At 42.6% G+C, this 21279-nt stretch overlaps 1 protein-coding gene and 1 non-coding gene across 2 annotated transcripts in view; both read left to right on the forward strand.

Annotated features, from left to right (window-relative positions):
• The first annotated feature begins 942 nt into the window (after window positions 1-942).
• The window catches only part of ACACA (acetyl-CoA carboxylase alpha), a 276321-nt gene continuing 255984 nt past the window's right edge, over window positions 943-21279 (forward strand). The window contains exon 1 of the mRNA XM_049772768.1: window positions 943-1191. Coding sequence (XP_049628725.1) covers window positions 965-1191 — 227 coding nt within the window. The 5' untranslated portion in view covers window positions 943-964. The remainder of the gene's footprint in view (window positions 1192-21279) is intronic.
• LOC126027728 (U6 spliceosomal RNA) lies at window positions 8381-8484 on the forward strand. The gene has a single exon (XR_007502317.1). It is a non-coding gene; the product is annotated as a U6 spliceosomal RNA (small nuclear RNA).

Here is a 21279-nt window from a genome sequence, read left to right on the forward strand (position 1 = left end):
ACTCTTAGTCTTATTCTACATTTCTCTACTACTGTACTGAAATTGCAAAATTACAATAAGCAACCTCAATCTACTGTACAGACTTTTTTGGGGGCCACACCCAGCGGGCGCTTAGGGGTTACTCCCGGCTCTGCCTCAAAAATCACTCTTGGAAGGCTTTTGGAACCTCATGGAATGTTGGGGTTTGAACTCTGGTCAGCCACATGCGAGGCAAACACCCTACTCGCTTTGGCCCCTGTACAAAGTTTTCTATTGATCATAAGTTCTTTGACATCACCAAACTGAAGAGATAAGGGGAGAGGGTGGAGTGGTAGCACAGCCATAGGGCATTTGCCTTGCACGAAGCTGCCCCAGGACAGACCCAGGTTAGATCCCCATCATCCCATATGGTTCCCAAAGCCTGCCAGGAATGATTTCTGAGTGCAGAGCCAGGAATAAACCCCTGAACGCTGCTGAGTGTAGCCCACCCCTGACCCCTTAAATCAGTTGGGGCCAAAATGACAGCACAGCGGTAGGGCATTTGCCTTGCACGCTGCTGACCTGGGACAGACCTGAGTTCAATCCCTAGTATCCCATATGGTACCCCCAGCCTACCAGGAGTGATTTCTGAGTGCAGAGCCAGGAGTAATTCCTGAGTGCAGCCAGGTGTGGCCCCAAAACAAAAAAATAAAACAAAAAAAAGATAAGGGATTGCATTGTCTTATGAGGAATTTCTTTGAGATAGAGGGAACTAATTTTTAATATTTTAGGCTTATTATGACTTAATTTTTTTTCCCTGATAACAAACATCTTGAAAATAGGATAGCTCAAGGAAACTAATTCTTAAATTTTGCCTTACTTCCAAGTGTTAGCAGTGGTAGGTATATTAGGTATACTCTGTGACTCTCTGCTTATCATCCCAAACCTGCTTTCTCATTTAGTCTTCTTTTTTTCTGTAGCTGTGAGAGCTCATTTCGAAGGAAAAATGGATGAACCATCCTCCTTGGCTAAACCTCTGGAACTGAATCAACATTCGAGATTTATGATTGGCTCTGTATCTGAAGATAACTCGGAGGATGAGATTAGCAGCCTGGTAAAGCTGGACCTGCTGGAGGAGAAGGAGGGTTCACTGTCACCAGCTTCCGTTGGCTCAGATACTCTCTCTGATTTAGGGATCTCTAGCTTACAGGATGGTTTGGCCTTACACATGAGGTAAGAGAGGCATTTCAGTTTCTTAAAACTTAATTTGTTCTATTGATTTCATTGATTTTGCTATGAGAATAGCAATGAAAATTTTTAGCTAAGTTTGTTCACTCCTTTCTGTGTCATTGGACTTAAAGTTTTGATATGCAGGGTGGGGGGATTATTTTGCCAGGGAACAGATTTTGCAGGTGGGTTTTTTTTTTTGGTATTGTGACTTATAGGAAATCAATTTATTTGGTCATTCAGATGATCGAAAAATATATATCGTTTTTTGGTTTTTGAGTCACATCCGGCAGTGCTCAGATCACATCCTGGCTCTACGCTTAGAAATCACTCCTGGCAGGCTTGGGGGACCATATGGGATGCCGGGATTTGAACCACCTTCCTTCTGCATGAAAGGCAAACGCCTTACCTCCATGCTATCTCTCCAGCCCCTTTAAAATATTTTTTTTTGCATAGTCTTTAACCATAATTTCTGTTCACCAGTTGCTTGTTGAAGGTGATCACAGTGGAGGTATGTTAGTGAAGTGCCTTTGTGAGGAGTGAATGTAGGGGTCTGATGTCCATGTAATTTTTGTTTATGTATGTGAAGTGAAATAGTTTTATTGAATGAAATTTATTTAGAAAGACATGAGGGGAAGAGAAAAAGAGGAATACATGTTCAAGAGAGAACATGGACTTCTCTAGAGTCAAAAAAGCCAGCAAGGAAAGATAAGTGTTCAAGGGAGAACACAGGCTTGAGAGAGCAAGCCCCAACCCATATGATTAGTGTTGTAACTTCCAGGCCCATCCCATGGCGCCCAGGAGAGAAACTGGGAGGTGATCTCAGTTGCCAGTGGCCATGTAATGCCTATGTAATGAAGCCTCCATAAGAATCCAAGAGGAGGAGTCTTCGAAGATCTGCTAGGTGTGAGCATGTGGAGATTTCACTCCTCTGTTTCCTATACTTGTCCACATGTATCTCTTCAATCTAGCTGTTCCTTCGTACTAGATTTAGTAAGCAAACAGGTTTGCTGAGTTTTGAGAGCAGTTTCGCGCAAATTAATTAAACCTGAGAGAGATGTATTTGCCTCTAATTTATAATCAGTGGGTCAAAAGCATACTCTCCAAAGAGAGCTAGCGTTGGACTAGCTTCTGAGAAGGAGGTTGTGGGAACTTTTAATCCGTAGCCATTTGGTTCAGAAACACAGCTAATATTTTCCTGACCGGTCTTTGAAGTAGAGCACTATCTTGGGAGAATGAACCCTTAAGCTCTGGTATTCTATAATATCCCTGGAAGGTTGTGTCAGAATTGAGGTGGGTTCTTTTTTTTTTCTTTGGTTTTTGGGCCACACCCAGTAACGCTCAGGGGTTACTCCTGGCTATGTGCTCAGAAGTTGCTCCTGGCTTGGGGGACCATATGGGACACCGGGGGATCGAACCTCGGTCCGTCCAAGGCTAGCGCAGGCAAGGCAGGCACCTTACCTTTAGCGCCACCGCCCGGCCCCTGAGGTGGGTTCTTATGAATGTGTGTGATGATTGTTTGAGAACTGCTTATTTGAGTAGGAAGGCCTACCAACATGCTAGTTGCTAGTTGTAATTGGTTTGGGTAACACCAAATGTACTTTTTTGTTTGTTTTTATTTTTGAGTCACACCCGGAGGAGCTCAGGAGCTCTCCTGGCTCTGTGCTCAGAAATCCGCTTCTGGCTGGCTCGGGGCATATATGGGATGCTGGGATCGAACCCAGGTCTCTGGGTCGGCCACGTGCAAGGCAAATGCCCTACCACTGTGTTAAACACTCTGGCCCTAACTGTACTTTTTCTGAATAATCTTTTTTTTTTTTTTGGTTTTTGGGCCACACCCGGCGGTGCTCAGGGGTTACTCCTGGCTGTCTGCTCAGAAATAGCTCCTGGCAGGCACGGGGGACCATATGGGACACCGGGATTCGAACCAACCACCTTAGGTCCTGGATCGACTGCTTGCAAGGCTAGCACCGCTGTGCTATCTCTCCGGGCCCTGAATAATCTTATTTTTTCTGTACTCCCTTATATTCTCGGTCTTCTGGTGAAACCTAATGAGTGAGTTTAAGGAATTTCAGTTTTTATTCTACTTGGACTAACAATGTAACTATCTTTGTAATTGATATGACTTCTGCAGATGTTAACAAATTTTTTTTTTTTTTTTTTTGGTTTTTCGGGCCACACCCGTTTGATGCTCAGGGGTTACTCTATCTAAGCGCTCAGAAATCGCCCCTGGCTTGGGGGGACCATATGGGACGCCGGGGGATTGAACCATGGTCCGTTCCTTGGCTAGCGCTTGCAAGGCAGACACCTTACAGCTAGCGCCACCTCGCCGGCCCCAGATGTTAACAAATTAGTGGTAATTTTTTTTTTTTTTTTATGAACTGCCTCATCATGTTAAATTCTATTCTGGAGTATATGATTTGCATGAGTAAGCTTTGGGTTTGGGCCCTGACATTGAATGGTCGTCCACCACTGCTGGGAGTGGCACTTAAACACCATAATCAGTAGTGGCCTAGGAGAACTGCTAGGTGTAGCCCAAACAAAATTATATTCTATTTCTGGCAGGTCAAGTCCTCAATAATGAGTTCTGTTGTTGTTGTTGTTGTTTTTTTGGTTTTTGGGTCACATCCGGCAGCGCTCAGGGTTACTCCTGGAAGGCATGGGGGACCATATGGGAAGCAGGGATTCAAATCACTGTTCGTCCTGGATCGGCCTCGTGCAAGGCAAATGCCCTACCACTGTATTATCTCTCCAGCCCCCAGGAATAGATGATTATTAATAGAGCTCTTATTTCCCTCTAAAAACATAGTTTCCTTTATATACTTAGGAAGGTGGGCTAAAGAGATGGTCCCGTAGTTAAGGTGCCTTGCATGCAGTTGACTTGGGTTCCATCCCTGGCACCCATATGGTCCCCCAATCTCTGCTAAGAATAAGTTCTGATCATTGCTGTGTGTGGTGCACTCCCTCCCCCACTTCCAAAAACTAAAAGATTGGAAAATGGGCTGAGGGGATAGTACAGTGGCTAAGGCACTTATCTTACATGGAGCTGATTCAGTTCTGGTCCCAGGCACTGTAGTATGCATCCCAAGTGCAGAGCCAGGAGTAATACCTGAGCATAACTGGACATTGTCCAAAACAAACAACAAAATGAATGTCAGAAAATAGAACTGGGGATAGACTCTGGTAGAGGGTCTGTTTGGCAAATCTTTATTGCTCTGCATAGCAGCAAAAAAAGAAAGTAATGCTTTCAATTTAATCAATTATGATTGCATAATAGGCAATATATGAGATAGGAACCATTGTTTATTTGCTTTGAATTTTTTGTTTTAAGGCATTTGGCATAATGACTTTGTTTTCTTGTACATCAGAATCATTTTTTTTTTTTTTTTTTTTTTTTTTGGTTTTTGGGCCACACCCGGTAACGCTCAGGGGTTACTCCTGGCTATGCACTCAGAAGTTGCTCCTGGCTTGGGGGACCATATGGGATGCCGGGGATCGAACCGCCGAACCGCAGTCCGTCCAAGTCTAGCGCAGGCAAGGCAGGCACCTTACCTCTAGCGCCACTGCTCGGCCCCAGAATCATTCTTAAGAAATGAACCCCGGGGCCAGTGAAGTGGGAGGTAAGGTGTCTGCCTTGCAAGCACTAGCCAAGGAAGGACCACGGTTCGATTCCCTGGCGTCCCTTAAGGTCCCCCCAAGCCAGGGGCAATTTCTGAGCGCTTAGCCAGGAGTAAACCCTGAGCATCAAACGGATGTAGCCCGAAAAACCAAAAAAAAGAAAAAAAAAAAAAGAAAAAAAGAAAAAAAGAAATGAACCCCATCCCTAGAAAGTCTTACTTAATTCTGACTTGATATTGGGTTTGATTTTCTTTTTCTTTTTTTTTTGGCTACATACCTGGTTATGTTCAGGGGTTATTCCTGGCTCTGCATTTAGGAATTATTCCTCGTAGTGCTCAGGAGACCACATGGGGTGCCAAGGATTGAACCCAGGTTGGCCATGTGCAAAGCAAGTGCCCTACCTGCTGTACTATCATAACTATTATATCATTGTAGTCCCAGCAATGTTGGTTTCTTTTTTTAAGTTTCCCATGTGATCTAAATGTATACTCAGAGGTGAGAGTATATAGATCCAGTGAAGATAATCATAGGTTAAGGTGGCTATTGCTAGTGTTATTATCTTGGTGCTTTTATTATTAATGGGTCATAAAGTAATTCAGTTTTTTTATACACTCACGCCAAAGACTCTGTCCTTTGGATTTAACTGAAAGTGGCAGTCCTGCCTGTGGTTATTCTTGGGGTTTAGGATCCTGACTTCTGAAAGAGGAGGTAATATCAACTACATCTGTGGAGACTGAAAGCGGAGCAAAACAAGTTAAGTTTCTTTGTTGTTTTGTGTGAATGTGCAGTGACTGAGATTGAACCCAGAGCCTCTCATTAGAGATGTGTTGTATCGCTGAGCTATATCCTCACTTCGTCCTATGAGTTAATTGTCTTTTCTATAGATTCCTAAAACTGCATTAAACCAGATAGAGAATTTAATTTAATTTAATTTATATAGATGAAAAAACAGGCCTAAATAGGGGAATAACTTAACTTAAGAATAAAAAGCCATAAAACAGGAATTAAATTTTTTGTTTTAAATTATTTTTGTTTTTGTTTTTGGGTCATATCTGGCAGTGCTCGGGGACTACTCCTGGGTGTACGCTCAGAAATCGCCCCCGGCAGGCTCAGGGGATGATATGGATGCTAGGACTCGAAACATCGTCCTTCTGATGCAAGGCAAAGGCCCTACTGCTGTGCTATCTCTCCGGCCCTTGTTTTCATTTTTTTTTTAAATCTTTTTATTTATTTTTTTTATTTATTTATTTATTTATTTTTTTGGTTTTTGGGCCACACCCTGTGACGCTCAGGGGTTACTCCTGGCTATGCGCTCAGAAGTTGCTCCTGGCTTCTTGGGGGACCATATGGGATGCCGGGGGATCGAACCACGGTCCGTCCTAGTCTAGCACAGGCAAGGCAGGCACCTTACCTCCAGCGCCACCACCCGGCCCCCTAAATCTTTTTATTTTAAATTAATATCTGCATCATTGGAATTAAAAATATTTTTTAAAGTTTTGGAGACTTTGGGAGTTATTACTGGCTCTCTGCTCAGAAATTACTCTTGGCAGGCTTGAGGGACCATTTGAGATGCTGGGGATCAAACCTGGATCTGCTGCATGCGAGACAAATGCCTTAACCACTGTGCTATATTGTTCTGCCCTATGGAATTAAATTTTTCTTTTGTTTGTTTCTTGTTTTGGGGCCACACCTGGAGGTGCTCAGGGGCTATTTCTGGCTCTGCACTCAGAAATCACTCCTGGTAGGCTTGGGGGACCATATGGGATGCTGGGATTGAACCCCTGTCCTGGGTCAGCCACATGCAGGGCAAACGCCGTACAGCTGTGCTATCACTCTGGTGCTGGAATTAAAAATTTTTTTAATAGAATCAGAGTGAAATACAAAGTTAGAAAGTTGTTCATGGGGCCGGAGAGATAGCATGGAGGTAAGGCGTTTGCCTTTCATGCAGAAGGACGGTGGTTCAAATCCTGGCATCCCATATGGTCCCCTGAGCCTGCCAGGAGCGATTTCTGAGCATGGAGCCAGGAGTAACCCCTGAGCGCTGCCAGGTGTGATCCAAAAACTAAAAAAAAAAAGAAAAGAAAGTTGTTCATAATTGAATTTCAGTCATACAATGTTCAAGCACCCATCTCTTCACCAGTGTTCACTTCCTTCCACCAATGTCCCCATATTCTCTTCTACCTCTCCCCTCCCTTCCCTGCTTGCCTCTATGGCAGACATTTTTCTTTTCTTTTCATTCCTTTTTTTTTTTTAGACCACATTCTGTGGTGTTCAGATGTTACTCCTGGCTCTGCACTTAGGGTGTCATTCTTGGAGGTGCTTGGGGGACCAAGAATGCCAAGGATTGAACCTGAGTTGACCATCTGCAAGGTAAACACCCTACCCACCATATTTCTCTAGCCCCAACAAACACTTTTTTTTCTTTCTTTTTTCCTTTTAGGGATTTTGGCTTTTACAGTATTATTACTGAAAGGGTGACATGCATATCACTTTATCTCCTTTCAGCACCCAGTTCTTGTCCAAAGTGATGATCTCCTACCCACTGTTATTGTTATAGTGGTTCCTTCTCTGTCCTAAATGCCATCTCCCCCATTTGGGGCAAGCCTCCTTTTAAGTATCAGTCCTCCTGGTCTTTATTTCTATTTTCTTTGGGTATTATTTTCACACTATGAAAAACTGTTATTTGAAGTCAGATACTCTGAATATATTTCAGCAACTTTTCTACAGTTACCTAAATTATATAACTCAGCTGGTTTTGAGGCGTGAATAAAGTATTACATATTATCTCTGGGTTAAAAAAGAGAAATGGTGGGGGGAGAGAAATAGACGGCAATTTTTAGTGTCAGTGAATGGGGGTGGTTTTTCAGGAATTTATGCAAATTTTGATTTTGTTGAATAAGTAGTTGAAATAAGTAGTTTTATTTAAGAAATCCAAAGAGAAAATAAGTAAAATAAAGGAAGAGACATTATGCTCAGGGGTTACTCCTGGCTCTGTGATCAGAAATCACCCCTGGCAGGCACGGGGGATCATATAGGATGCTAGGATTTGAACCACGGTCCTTCTGCATTCAAGGCAAACGCCCTACCTTCATGCTATCTCTCTGGCCCTGCTTTTGCTTTTTTTTTTTTATTGCTAGATAAGATCTACTGGACATTGATAATATCAGCTACATCCATATATTTCTAAACTTAACTAGTAATATTTCTTTTGTTTGTTTTTTTGTTTTTTTGGGTCACACCCAGTGACGCTCAGGGGTTACTCCTAGGTAAGCGCTCAGAAATCGCTCCTGGCTTGGGGGACCATATGGGATGCCGGAAGATCGAACTGTGGTTCGTCCTAGGCTAGCACTTGCAAGGCAGAGATGCCTTACCTCTACGCCACTGCTCCGGCCCTTAACTAGTAATATTTCATTGGATATTGAAGAAGAATGACCATTAAAGATTAAGTGGGGTCATCTTAATTATGATAATTTTTATATGATTAGTGGCACAGAATAGTCCTGCCTAGTGGTATGGATATTGACATTTTCTCTCTTTGTTGAGGTCAGTTTGTTCTGCATGTCAAAAATGCAATGTAGTGCTCGCTTCGGCAGCACATATACTAAAATTGGAATGATACAATGATTAGCATGTCCCCTGCGCAAGGATGACACGCAAATTCGTGAAGCGTTCCATATTTAAAAAAAAAATGCAGTGTAATTCAAACTAGTATTTCTCATCCATGGGCTTTATGACCTATTGCAGGCTCCCAGGATATTCTACGGGGGCCACAAGTAAATACTAGTGTAAAGGAAGGGGGGAAGCAGGGCATGAGACTAAGGTGGCACAGAGAAGTGAGAAGGGAAGATAGAGAAGTGATGAGAAAAGAAAACAATCTGAAAAAATATTGAGAAACAATGATTAAAATCATCCCATACTAGGAACTAAAGATTGTAATCAGCTAGTATGCAGCTGACATTCTTGGTGGAAGTCCAGTAGGAAACAGGTTAGACTCCCACAGTTGGGTCTTGAGTACTGTGGTCTCTTGAAACCCTTTTAGCCCTATAATTAATCTTTTAATATCCTATAATTAATTTTATAATATTGAATATATTTTATTTGTATGCTTAAATAGTAAATGGTCAACAGCTTTTGTCCACTAACCATTTTGGTTCATTTTATTTATCTGGAAAACATTTGGCAGTGCTCAGGGTTTGCTTCTGACTCTGCAGTCAGGGATTACTCCTGGCAGATTTTGGGGACCAGATGGGGTGCCAAGAATCAAACTTGTGCAAGGCAAACATCCTATCACTACACTGTTTCTCTAACTCTTGTTTGAGAACATTCTGAAATTACAATTTCTGTGTGTACATATATACATGTATGTGTACACACACACACACACACACACACACACACACACACATATATATATATATATATATATATATATACATTCCAGATATCCATATGCATATTTATAGATCTAGTTAAGATGTTCCATAGTTGGGGGGTTAGAATGAGATCATTATTAAGTTCACTCAGGAAGGACTTGAATGTGAATTATATTCTTACCTTCTTTAAGATCTTTACAAATGGGGCCGGGCGGTGGCGCTGAAGGTAAGGTGCCTGCCTTGCCTGCGCTAGCCTAGGACGGACCGCGGTTTGATCCCCCGGTGTCCCATATGGTCCCCCAAGCCAGGAGCAACTTCTGAGCACATAGCCAGGAGTAACCCCTGAGCGTTACTGGGTGTGGCCCAAAACCAAAAAAAAAAAAAGATCTTTACAAATACCTTTAAATTTTTAGAATTCATATATGTTTGCCTATGGGGTATTTGATTCACCAGGAAAATCTGGAGAATTTCAAGGCTATTTTATAATTAGAAATAATTTAAAAGGTTTTTCCTATGATACCTGTCATGGATACAAACAGGTACTATATTGAGTTTGAATTATTTCCTAGATGCCACATATGTTTTATTGTTGGTAGACTTAAACATTTATTTAGAGTTATATAGCTCTTCTTTCATAGGAAATAATGGGATGATGTGAGATTTTGAGTAATGCCTGGGAGTGTTTAAAAATATTTTTAATAGGGGCTGAAGAGATAGCACAGCGGTAGGGCATTTGCCTTGCACGGGGCCAACCCAGGACGGATGGCATCCATGTGGTCCCTCCAGCCTGCCATGGGCGATTTCTAAGCACCAAGCCAGGAGTAACACCTGAGCGCCGCCAGGTGTGACCCAAAAACAGAAAAGAATTTAATAAAACACCATGTTTACCACGTTTTTATAGTTGGGTTTTAGAAATACTATGTTCCAGCACCAATCCCACCACCAGTGTCTTCTTTCCTCCATTAGGGTACCCAGGTCTTCTCTCTCCTACTGCCCCTCCCTAGCAGGCACCTTTTTAAGTTTAGTTGTTGTTTGGTTGTTTGGATCTTGCTTTCAGTATTGTTGTCTCTGTGGTTTGGCTATTTAGCTGTACTACTTTTTTATACTACTAGTATACTTGTATTTCCTGGACCTTTCTCCTTTTGCTTTCCTTCTGTTGTCCCCCCTCTGTTTTTTTCTTTTTTGCCCTTCTATTTTCTATACTCTGGAGCCAAGGGTGATCTAGGGATCCCTTCTTTCAAACACTGAATTCCCACAACTAGTTATTCTGTAGACTATATAAGTGAGATCATCTTGTGTTTGTTCTTTGGCTTCATTTAACATATCTTCTAGTTCATGGGGGCTGGAGTGATAGTAGAGTGGGTAGGGTGTTTGCCTTATATGTGGCCGACTCGGGTTTGATCTCTGGCATTCTATATGATCCCCTGAGCACTGACAGGTGTGGCCCCCAAACCAAAAGCAAAACAAGCAAACAAAAAACAACCATAACTTCTATTTCATTAAGGTTGAAGCAAATTATATGATTTCTTCTTTCCTTACAGCTGCTTATTTTTCACTGTGTATATTTACTACAGTTCATTATCTCATCACTTATCTCTTATTGTACGCATAGTTTGATTCTATATTTTAACTTTTGTACTAAGTGCTTCAATGAATAATACTGTGAATATGTCTTTTTGAATGAATGATTTTGTGTTCTGGGGGAAGATACCCAGAAATGGAATTGACATGAAATGGAATTGATTATGACAGCTCAGTTCTTGGTTTACTGAGATATCTCTGTACTATTTTTCATAAAGATTGAACCAGACAACAGTCCCACCAGGAATGGATGAGAATTCCTCTTTCACCACACCCACCAACATAGATAGTACCCAGTATTTTTGTGTGTATGTGAGTTTTTTTTTTTTTTTTTTTTGGGTCATATCTGGTGGCCACACCAGGGATTTACTCCTGGCTCTGTGCTCAGAAATTGCTCCTGGCAGGCTCAGGGGACCATATGGGATGCTGGGATTTGAACTGGGGTCTGTTCTGTGTTGGCCACATGCAAGGCAAATGCCTTACCACTGTGTTATTGTTCCAGCTCTTGAGGTTTCTTTTTTGGAACACCTCTGGTTATTCCTGACTCTGCATTCAGAAATTACTTTTGGCAGGGTAGGAGGACCATATAGGATGCTGAGGATTGAACCTGAGTTGGCACCCAGCTGTGCTCAGTCGTACACTATTTCAACACCTATCTCTTCACCAGTGTGCATTTCCTATCCCTAATGTCTCCAGTTGTCTCCAGTTTCCCTCCTTTCCCCATGAACAGCCTGCCTTTCTGGCAGACAATTTTCTTCCTCTTTTACTTATAGGTATTGTAGTTTTTGTTGTTGAAATCATGCTTATCATTTTACCTCCTTTCAGTTCTTGTCCAGAGTGATCATTGTCTTGATGGTCACTTTTCTGTCCTAACTGCACTCCCCCTACCCTATGCTCTTTTGTGGTAAGGTTCCTACCATGAACAAGTTCTCCTGACTCTTTTTTCTATTATTGTTGGACATTATTTTTATACTTTTTTTGAGGGGGTTTTTGGGTCACACCTGGTGGAGTTCAGGGGTTCCTTCTGGCTCTGCGCTCAGAAATCGCTCCTGACAGGCACAGGAGACCATATGAGATGCCTGGATTTGAACCACAGTCTGTCCAGGATTGGCTGCATGCAAGGCAAATGCCCTACTGCTGTGCTATCTCTCCGGCCCCTCATACTATTTTTTTTTTAATATCCTTCAAGTGAGTGCTATTATTTTATGTCAGTCTTTTTTTTTTTCTGACTCCTTTCTTTGTTTTTTTTGGGGCCACACCTGGCAGCGCTCAAGGGTTACTCTTGGCTGTCTGCTCAGAAATAGCTCCTGGCAGGCATGGGGGACCATATGGGACGCCGGGATTTGAACCAACCACCTTAGGTCCTGGGTTGGCTGCTTGCAAGGCAAATGCCGCTGTGCTATCTCTCCGGCCCCATTCTCTGATTCATTTTACTCAACATGATACTTTCTATGTTTAACCATTTATAAGCAAATTTCATGACTTTACTTCTCCTAATAGTTGCGTAGTATTCCATTGGCTACATTAATTAATTTAGGTGTATGCAAGCACCAAAACTAAAGGATGCAGTTCCTTGTGAGCATTGCAGTGAAAATATATGTGAACACCAAGCCAGGTGTGTGTATATGTGTGTGTGGTTTACGTGAGAGACACCTCTGGTGTTTTGCAGCCAAAACAGAACAACAAAAAAACTGAACACCAAAACTCAACATAAACTAAAAACAAAACAAAGGTGATCGAATCTGGGCCTGCATGCAAAAGTATGTGCTTTAGACTATTGAGCTGTATTTCTCTAGCCCTACTCTTAAATTTTGTATTCATACTATCTCTTCTGTGTGTGTATGTATGAGACAATAATTAATGACTCATTTAAAAAAATGTTAGTGAATGAAGCCAGAACCAGCATTTGCATTGCATAGGGCTGACCTGGGTTAAATTCTTACCACCCATATGGTCCCCTAAACCTTCCCCCCGGAGGGGTCCTTGAAAGCAAAGTCAGGACTGGACTGATTGTTTTTTTTGTTTGTTTGTTTTTTGTTTTTTGGATTTTGGGTCACACCCAGCAGCGCTCAGGGGTTACTCCTGGCTCTACGCTCAGAAATCGCTCCTGGCAGGCTCGGGGGACCATATGGGATGTCGGGATTCGAACCACCGTCCTTCTGCATGCAAGGCAAATGCCCTACCTTCATGCTATCTCTCCGGCCTCTAGGATTGATTCTTTTTTTTTTTTTTTTTTTTTTGGTTTTTGGGCCACACCCTGTGACGCTCAGGGGTTACTCCTGGCTATGCGCTCAGAAGTTGCTCCTGGCTTCTTGGGGGACCATATGGGACGCCAGGGGATCGAACCGCGGTCCGTCCTAGGCTAGCGCAGGCAAGGCAGGCACCTTACCTCCAGCGCCACCGCCCGGCCCTAGGATTGATTCTTGAGCACTTCCAGTTGTGGCCAAAAACAAAAAGAAAATCAAGGATATTAGCAAATCATAAAAGTATAATATGTGGTTATGAGTAATACTTTTGTGGCACTAAGAGAAATGGAAGGAAAAATAAAGGCTAATTACCATTTACCATTTATTTTAATAAGGTTTAATAAAGTTGATTCACTTTATATTGTTGTAGTATTTGCAATAAAATTTGGTGTCATGCTGACTTTAAAAATTTTTGTTTGTGGTTGGGTGGTGGGAGCAAAAAATTTTTTTTTGTTCGTTTGTTTTGGGTTACTCAGCTGTGCTCAGAGCTTCTGGTTCTGCATACAGGGATCATTTCTGGCAGTGTTTGGGGGATCATAAATGATACAGGGGAATCATATCTAGGTCAGACAGGTTCATGCAAGGCAGACACCTTAACCCCTATACTATCTTTCTGATCCTAATAATCTGTTAATGACTTTATTATCTTCATTTTTTTTTTTTTTTTTTTTTTTTTTGGTTTTTGGGCCACACCCAGTGACGCTCAGGGGTTACTCCTGGCTATGCGCTCAGAAGTCGCTCCTGGCTTGGGGGACCATATGGGACGCCGGGGGATCGAACCGCGGTCCGTCTCCTAGGCTAGCGCAGGTAAGGCAGGCACCTTACCTCCAGCGCCACCGCCCGGCCCTTATCTTCATTTTTTTAATTTCATTTACTTTATTATCTTTATAATCACAGTGAAAGTAAACAATAGGGCTGGAGAGATAGCATGGAGGTAAGGCGTTTGCCTTGCATGTAGATACAAGGATGGTGGTTCGAATTCTGGCATCCCATATGGTCCCTGAGCCTGCCAGAAGTGATTTCTGAGCATGGACACAGGAGTAACCCCTGAGCCGGAGCGCTGCCGGGTGTGATCCAAAAAAACAAAACAAAACAAAACAAAAAAACAAAAAAAAGAAAGTAAACAATAAAAGATGATTTGATCAGAGTTATAAAGAACAGAACATTATAGTTTTGTTTTTGAGCTACACCCAGCAGTGCTCAGGAGTTATTTCTGCTTTATGCTCAGGATTTACTCCTGGCAGGCTCAGGGGAACATATAGAATGCCTTAGATCAAACCCAAGTTGGCCACATGCAAGACAAATGCTTTACTCATTGTACTATTGCTGTAGCCCCAGAACTTTTTAGTGTTAGCTATACATTCTTGTTTTTTACTTGGAAAGAAATAAGGAGTAAGGATTCTCATTGTGATGCTTTTTATTTAAGGAGATGGAAAACAAATACTTTTTTTTTTTTTTGGGTCACACCAGTGACTCTCAGGTGTTACTCCTGGCTTTGCTCTCAGAAATCGCTTGGGGGTACTATATGGGACACCAGGGTATAGAACTGGGGTCCGTCCTAGGCTAGTGCTTGCAACGCAGATGCCTTACCTCTAACACCACCACACCGGTCCTCTGAATACATATTTTTATAAATTTTTATTATAACAGGGATTTGCCAAGTTGTTCATCATACAGTCACATAAGGCATTAAATGTTCAAACACCAACCCCACCAGCAGTGTGACTAACCCTTTACCAGTGTCCCCATTTTGCCATCCACTATCCTAGTCTGCTCTCTTCATAACACAAAGGCAAATGGAATTATTGAAATTTAGATCAACACAGGTCAGTTCGAAATAATTCAATTTTTGTTTTTTTTGGGTCATACCCAAAAATGCTCAGGGATTACTCCTGGCTCTCTGCTCAGAAATCGCTTCTGGCAGGCCTTGCCTCCATGCTATCTCTCTGGCCTCCCATTAGTCACTTTTAATGTTAAAATTTACATACTGAGAGGCCAGGGAAGTTCTGTTTCCCCTATCTTTTTTCTGTTTCCCCTATCTTTTGATCTCTCAAACTCTAACAAGAGAAAGAGGGACTTTATTTCTGGTTTTCACTTTCTGTTTGGCTGTACTTGTGGATGGGCCTGTCAGAATGTTGTGGCTTTAGTGCTTTTCTTTTATTTCTTTGAGCATTCCCCCTCCCCTTCAACAGCTCTGAAGACTCTTTACTCTGTGTTCCTTCCTTGAATTTCTGAGTTTCCCAGTTGCCATGGTGCCTCAAAGTGAGTAGACAGAGAAGGTCATTATGAAGTCTGCCACTTGGTACTCTTGCAGAGGACAATAGTTTCCTCTCTAGCTCCTACCCACTCTTTTTTTCCACACAGAAAACAGGAGCTATCTGTTCCTGTGCATGTATTAGTCTCTACTGTTTATTCTACAAATTTAGCTAATGGTGGGAATGAAATGATCCATGTTGTGTACTCTCTTCAACCTTTTCTTTCTCTCTTAATTCTTCTTACCCTTCTCCCACAGGTGCTGGAATAAACTCCCTTTTTCTTTTTCTTTTCTTTTTTTTTTGGCTAGATCCAGTGGCACTCAGGGTCAGGCTCTGTGCTCAGAAATTGCTCCTGGCAGGCTCGGGGGACCATATAGGATGCCGGGGATTGAACTCTATCCGGGTCAGCAGCATGCAAGGCAAACGCCCTACTGCTGTGCTATCACTCCATCCCTTAGACTTCACCTTTTCACCCTCCCATGCTCTCTGTTGGTGATCTTCTACAAGGCTTTTTGTCTTTTTTTTTTTTTTTTTGGTTTTTGGGCCACACCCAGTGACGCTCAGGGGTTACTCCTGGCTATGCGCTCAGAAGTCGCTCCTGGCTTTGGGGGACCATATGGGACACCGGGGGATCGAACTGCGGTCCGTCCTAGGCTAGCGCTGGCAAGGCAGACACCTTGCCTTTAGCGCCACCGCCCGGCCCCGGCTTTTTGTCTTTAGCTGTTTTTATATGTTCTGTCCTTGCACCTCCTACTCCCTCCTTTACTGATGGTTTCCCATTTCCCTGGTCTACTAAGCCAGAAGTATTTCTGGTACTGCGCTGGATTCCTTTCTCCATCTCTTAATATTCTCCTCCCACTCTTCCATCTCTTTGGCAGTTGTTATGATGACCCAGTATTTGCACATGCTTGAGTGTTTGTCAATGGTCACATATCTGTTTCTAGGGCTTGCAAGCTTGATTGTGGTGCTTGCTGGTGGGACACATTCACATTCATCTAGTCATAGTGCTTGTGAGTATTCTCATTGTAGTGCTCGCAAGGAGTCGTTGTGGTGTCTGTTTGGAGGGATCTCATTCCTGACCACGTGTGTGCACATCTTTAGTTTTGGTGCTCCCCAAAGATCACATATTTTTGTTGTGGTGTTTCTGCACACCTGGGTATGTGTACATTTTATTGTGATGCCAACAGTCCCAGACTGCAGAACCATATAGTGCTTGAACCATTGAGCCAATTCAAGTTCCCCTAATTGTATATTCATAGAGATGCTGTCCTGCCTTCTCCCCAGGAGTTCATCTCCTTTCTCCTTTCCATTTTTACTGATAACACTTTAGTTCTTTTCCTTTTCTCTTTTATTGTGATGCGGAGGGCCTCCTTCCCTTCTCTTTCTTTTCTTTTTCCTTTCTTTTCCTTTCCTTTTTCCTTCCCTTCCCTTTTTCCTTTCCTTCCCTTCCCTTTTTCCTTCCCTTCCCTTCCCTTCCCTTCCCTTCCCTTCCCTTCCCTTCCCTTCCCTTCCCTTCCCTTCCCTTCCCTTCCCTTCCCTTCCTTCCCTTCCCTTCCCTTCCCTTCCCTTCCCTTCCCTTCCCTTCCCTTCCCTTCCCTTCCCTTCCCTTCCCTTCCCTTCCCTTCCCTTCCCTTCCCTTCCCTTCCCTTCCCTTCCCTTCCCTTCCCTTCCCTTCCCTTCCCTTCCCTTCCCTTCCCTTCCCTTCCCTTCCCTTTCATTTTCCCTTTCCCTTTCTTTTCCCCTTTCCCTTTCCACAGAGAATAGGAGTAAGCTTTTAACACAGTGACTGTGGCCCCCAAACCAAGCACTTAAAAAAACAAAACCATGGTGCTTTATTGGGGGGGCACTTAGCTTTGCTTAGTATCAACTTCCTACCTTGAGTAGTTTGCTCAAGGTAGTTTGCTCCTGGCATGCTCATGGAAGCATGTGGTGCCAGGGAGTAAATCTAGGCTAATGAGATCAGCCTGTTGAGCTATCTCCTCAGTCCATCTTGGATCTCCAAAGAAATACAGATTCCAGGTCCAGAGAAATGGTATAGACCTGAAGGCACTTGCATGTGTCTGCAACATTGATTTGAGTTGTGACATTGAGTATGGTTTCCTGAGTACTGTCCGTTGTAGTGCCTCATATAGAGCCAGATTACCCATAAGCATCCTCTCTCCAATCACAAAAAAGAAATAGAAATTTCTGAGCCTTAGCTTAAACTGATTTACTTAGAGTTTAGGATGTGGTTCCAGGAATCTAATCTGACACTCTGCAGGTGAATGACAACAAGCCTTTGCTGAGCATCACTTTCTCAGAGAACAATATGTGGCATAGAGTATATGCTTAACAAATGTTTTACTTGAAATTAAAGTTGTATAAGTAGTGCGGTTATTATGAGGAATAGTTTAGCTAGAGGAAAAGAACTTTTAAGGAAATATTCACTTTCATATTAAGGAGGGGAACAAAGGTGACTGGAAATGTTTAGTGTGGTGCTAAGAGAATGAAGATATGTGCCAGGGAAAGGTAATTTTTGGGTTAATAGCTAATATTTATACATTTATATTAAGATGCTAAGGGAACCATGTGGTTTATGCAGAGTGTCCAACTGAAATGTCTTACCAGCTCTGTTTCTTTTTGGGCCACACCTGACAATGCTTAATAATTACTCCTGGTGGTGTTTGGGGGACCAGGTGGGATGCAGGGGATTGAACCTGGGTGCAAAGCAAGTGCTCTACCCACTGAACTATTTCTCCAGCCTCTTACCAGCTTGATTTTTATTTTTCTTTCACCTCCTCTCTTTTTCTTTCCTTTTTTGGAAGTCCCCAGACTAAAACCCAAAGTGTCGAAAAGACATTTAACTAAGTTAAATACCTCTCTTTATTTGGGGGGGAGGGGGCTTCTAGAGGTGTTCAGAAGGTACTGAACACCCTACAGGAGGAATAGAATTACCCAGGTCATTCTGGAAGTGCTGGATGCCCTAGGGCCTAGGGTTTATATCTAGTAGAGTTCAGAGCTATCTTCAGGGCAGCACTGGACAATGCCAGAAATTGAACCTGGGTTGGTTGAATCCCTGTTCCTTCATCCTTAGTTTTTTTTGGTTTGTTTGTTTTTTTGGACCACACCTGGCGATGCTCAGGGGTTACTCCAGTCTGTCTGCTCAGAAATAGCTCCTGGCAGGCACGGGGGACCATATGGGACACCGGGATTCGAACCAACCACCTTTGGTCCTGGATCGGCTGCTTGCAAGGCAAACGCCGCTGTGCTATCTCTCCGGGCCCCATCCTTAGTTTTTTCTCGGTTGTTTTTGAGCCCTACCCAGCAGTGCTCAGGTCTGACTCTGAACTTTTGAGGGACCATTCCTGATCGGCGTGGGGGAACCATGTCAGGTGCTAGGAATTGAATAGGTCTGCTGCATGCAAGGAAAGTGCCTTATCCATTGTATTATCTCTCTGGCTTCACAACCTTTGTTTTTAGGGATAGATGTTTATGAAATTAGTAGCAAGTTGGGACCATCTCATGGCAGATACACTTGAGAACTATTCCATGGACTGCTTTTAACTATCTCAGATTTCTAGCATGTATATAAGTGGGACTGTTGGTTCAAGTAAAAGTGAAGTTTTTGTAATAAAAAAGTTAATATCTGATAATTTTTTAATGGAATGAATTCTGTTTTTTATTCTTGCTGTTGCAGAAAGAAAAATATAGAACACAGAATATCCTCAATTGACAAGCATATATTAAGATTATTCTTTTTTTTTTTTTTTTTTTTTGGTTTTTGGGCCACACCTGGCCTTGCTCAGGGGTTACTCCTGGCTGTCTGCTCAGAAATAGCTCCTGGCAGGCACAGGGGACTATATGGGACACCGGGATTCGAACCAACCACCTTTGGTCCTGGATGGGCTGCTTGCAAGGCAAACACCGCTGTGCTATCTCTCCGGGCCCTTAAGATTATTCTTTATTAAAATATTTTAGAAGTCTTGACTGAATATTTACTTGGCTAAATATTTATTTATTACTTAAACAACACAAAGTTTTTGGATGTTTCATCACGCCCTGTTCTATCTCCCCAGTCTATTTTTAAACCAATGCCTATATCAGCCAATCTGATAATCTTTGAATATTCTTCCTCTGAAGATTTATTCTTATTTCAAAATGCCAATCTAGTAACCATAAGAGAAAATTTTACACACATGCCCCTTAAAATCTAATACAATCATGACACTGGGATTCTAGTAGGAAACTAGTAGTAAATCATCAATGAAAGTGACTTAGAATTAACTTTGTAGATCATAGTGCTTTAACTGAAAAAAGAAAGATACTTAGAACTTACTTAGAAAATAAAATTTGGGTACTGGACACCCTGATTACATACCAGTAACTCAATCATGTCACCGCTACATTCTCCACTTTATTTCATATCTCTTCAGAAACCCGTAGTGGCTTTTCTGTTTTCAGAGTAAAAACCAGAATAATAACATTCCTCATCTATACCATCAAATCAGTTTTTACTATGAGTTAAGCGTGGTGCTAAGTAAGTACTTTCAGTGCCAGACAACAATCAGTATTGCATAGTATGTGTTGTGTATTATCTTCATTTTATTGATGAGGTTACAGACTGCCAAAGTATGCAGTTAATTTGTTTAATAAGTAGCAATGAATGGTATTCAGGTTTGTTATTCGAGTCCTGCCAGAGTCTGACCATAGCTGATTTTTCTAGTTATGTCTCTCCATGTATTTTTTTTGTGTGTGTGTGTGTGTGTGTGTGTGTGTGGTTTTTGGGTCACACCCGGCAGTGCTCAGGGGTTATTCCTGGCTCCAGGCTCAGAATATGCTCCTGGCAGGCACGGGGGACCATATGGGAGGCTGGGATTCGAACCGATGACCTCCTGCATGAAAGGCAAATACCTTACCTCCATGCTATCTCTCCTGCCCCCCCTCCATGTATTTCATATTCTTTACTTTCTTTCCTTACTTTAGTTATGCTAGATAGTTGACTTGCAACTTACCTGTACTTTTCATCTTCTTCCCTTAACTCTGTGTGTTGCTTTTATTCATTTTCTTACTGAAATGCCTTTTTCTTGGGTGTTGAAATTCCATTCACTCCTTTTTTTGATTGTTTGCTTGTTTTGTTTTTGGGTTTTGGGTCACACCGGCAGCGTTCAGGGCTTACTCCTGGCTTTGTGCTCAGAAATTGCTCCTGGCAGGCTCAGGGTATGCCAGGGATAGAACCGGGGTCCATCTTGGGTTGGCCGTGTGCAAGGCAAATGCCTTACTGCTGTGCTGTCGCTCCAGCCCCTTCATTCCCTGTTTAAAACCTTTACTTTTTTTTTTGTGTGTGTGTGTGTGTGGGAAGGTTACACCTAGCTGTATTCAGGCGTTACTCCTGGTTCTACACTTAGAAATCACTCCTGGCTGGCAGGCTCAGGGGACCCTATGGGATGCCGGGATTCAAACCACCATCCTTCTGCATGCAAGGCAAACACCCTACCTCCAAGCTATTTCTCTGGCCCCCTTTACGTTGTTTTTTTTTTTTAATTTAATTTTTTTGGTTTTTGGGTCACACCTGGCGACACTCAGGGGTTACTTCTGGATCTGTGCTCAGAAGTTGCTCCTGGCAGGCACGGTGGACCATATGGGATGCTGGGATTTGAATCACCATCTATTTGAATCAGCTGTGTGCAAGGCCGATGCCCTACTGCTGTGCTATCTCTCCGGCCCCACTTTTTTTTTTTTTTAAATGGAGAGGAAGTATGGTGGCAGTGGTGAGGAAATGAGGAAAGAGGATAGTGGGAGGTTTAAACAAATTTTTTTTTATTTATTTGGTTTTTAGTTTTAGGCCACAGCGATGATACTCAGGGGTTGCTCTTGGCAGTGCTCAGGGTACCATATGGGAAGCCAAGGATTGACATATGCAAGGCAGACACCTGCTGTACTATTGCTCTGTCTCCACTCTTTTATTTTAATGGTTGAGTTGTTGGTGATTGAGCCCAAGGCCTCTGACATGTCAGGCATACATTATATTACTGAGCTAAGTCA

The sequence above is a fragment of the Suncus etruscus genome, chromosome 1 (assembly GCF_024139225.1).
Source record: "Suncus etruscus isolate mSunEtr1 chromosome 1, mSunEtr1.pri.cur, whole genome shotgun sequence".
NCBI classification, from domain to species: domain Eukaryota; kingdom Metazoa; phylum Chordata; class Mammalia; order Eulipotyphla; family Soricidae; genus Suncus; species Suncus etruscus.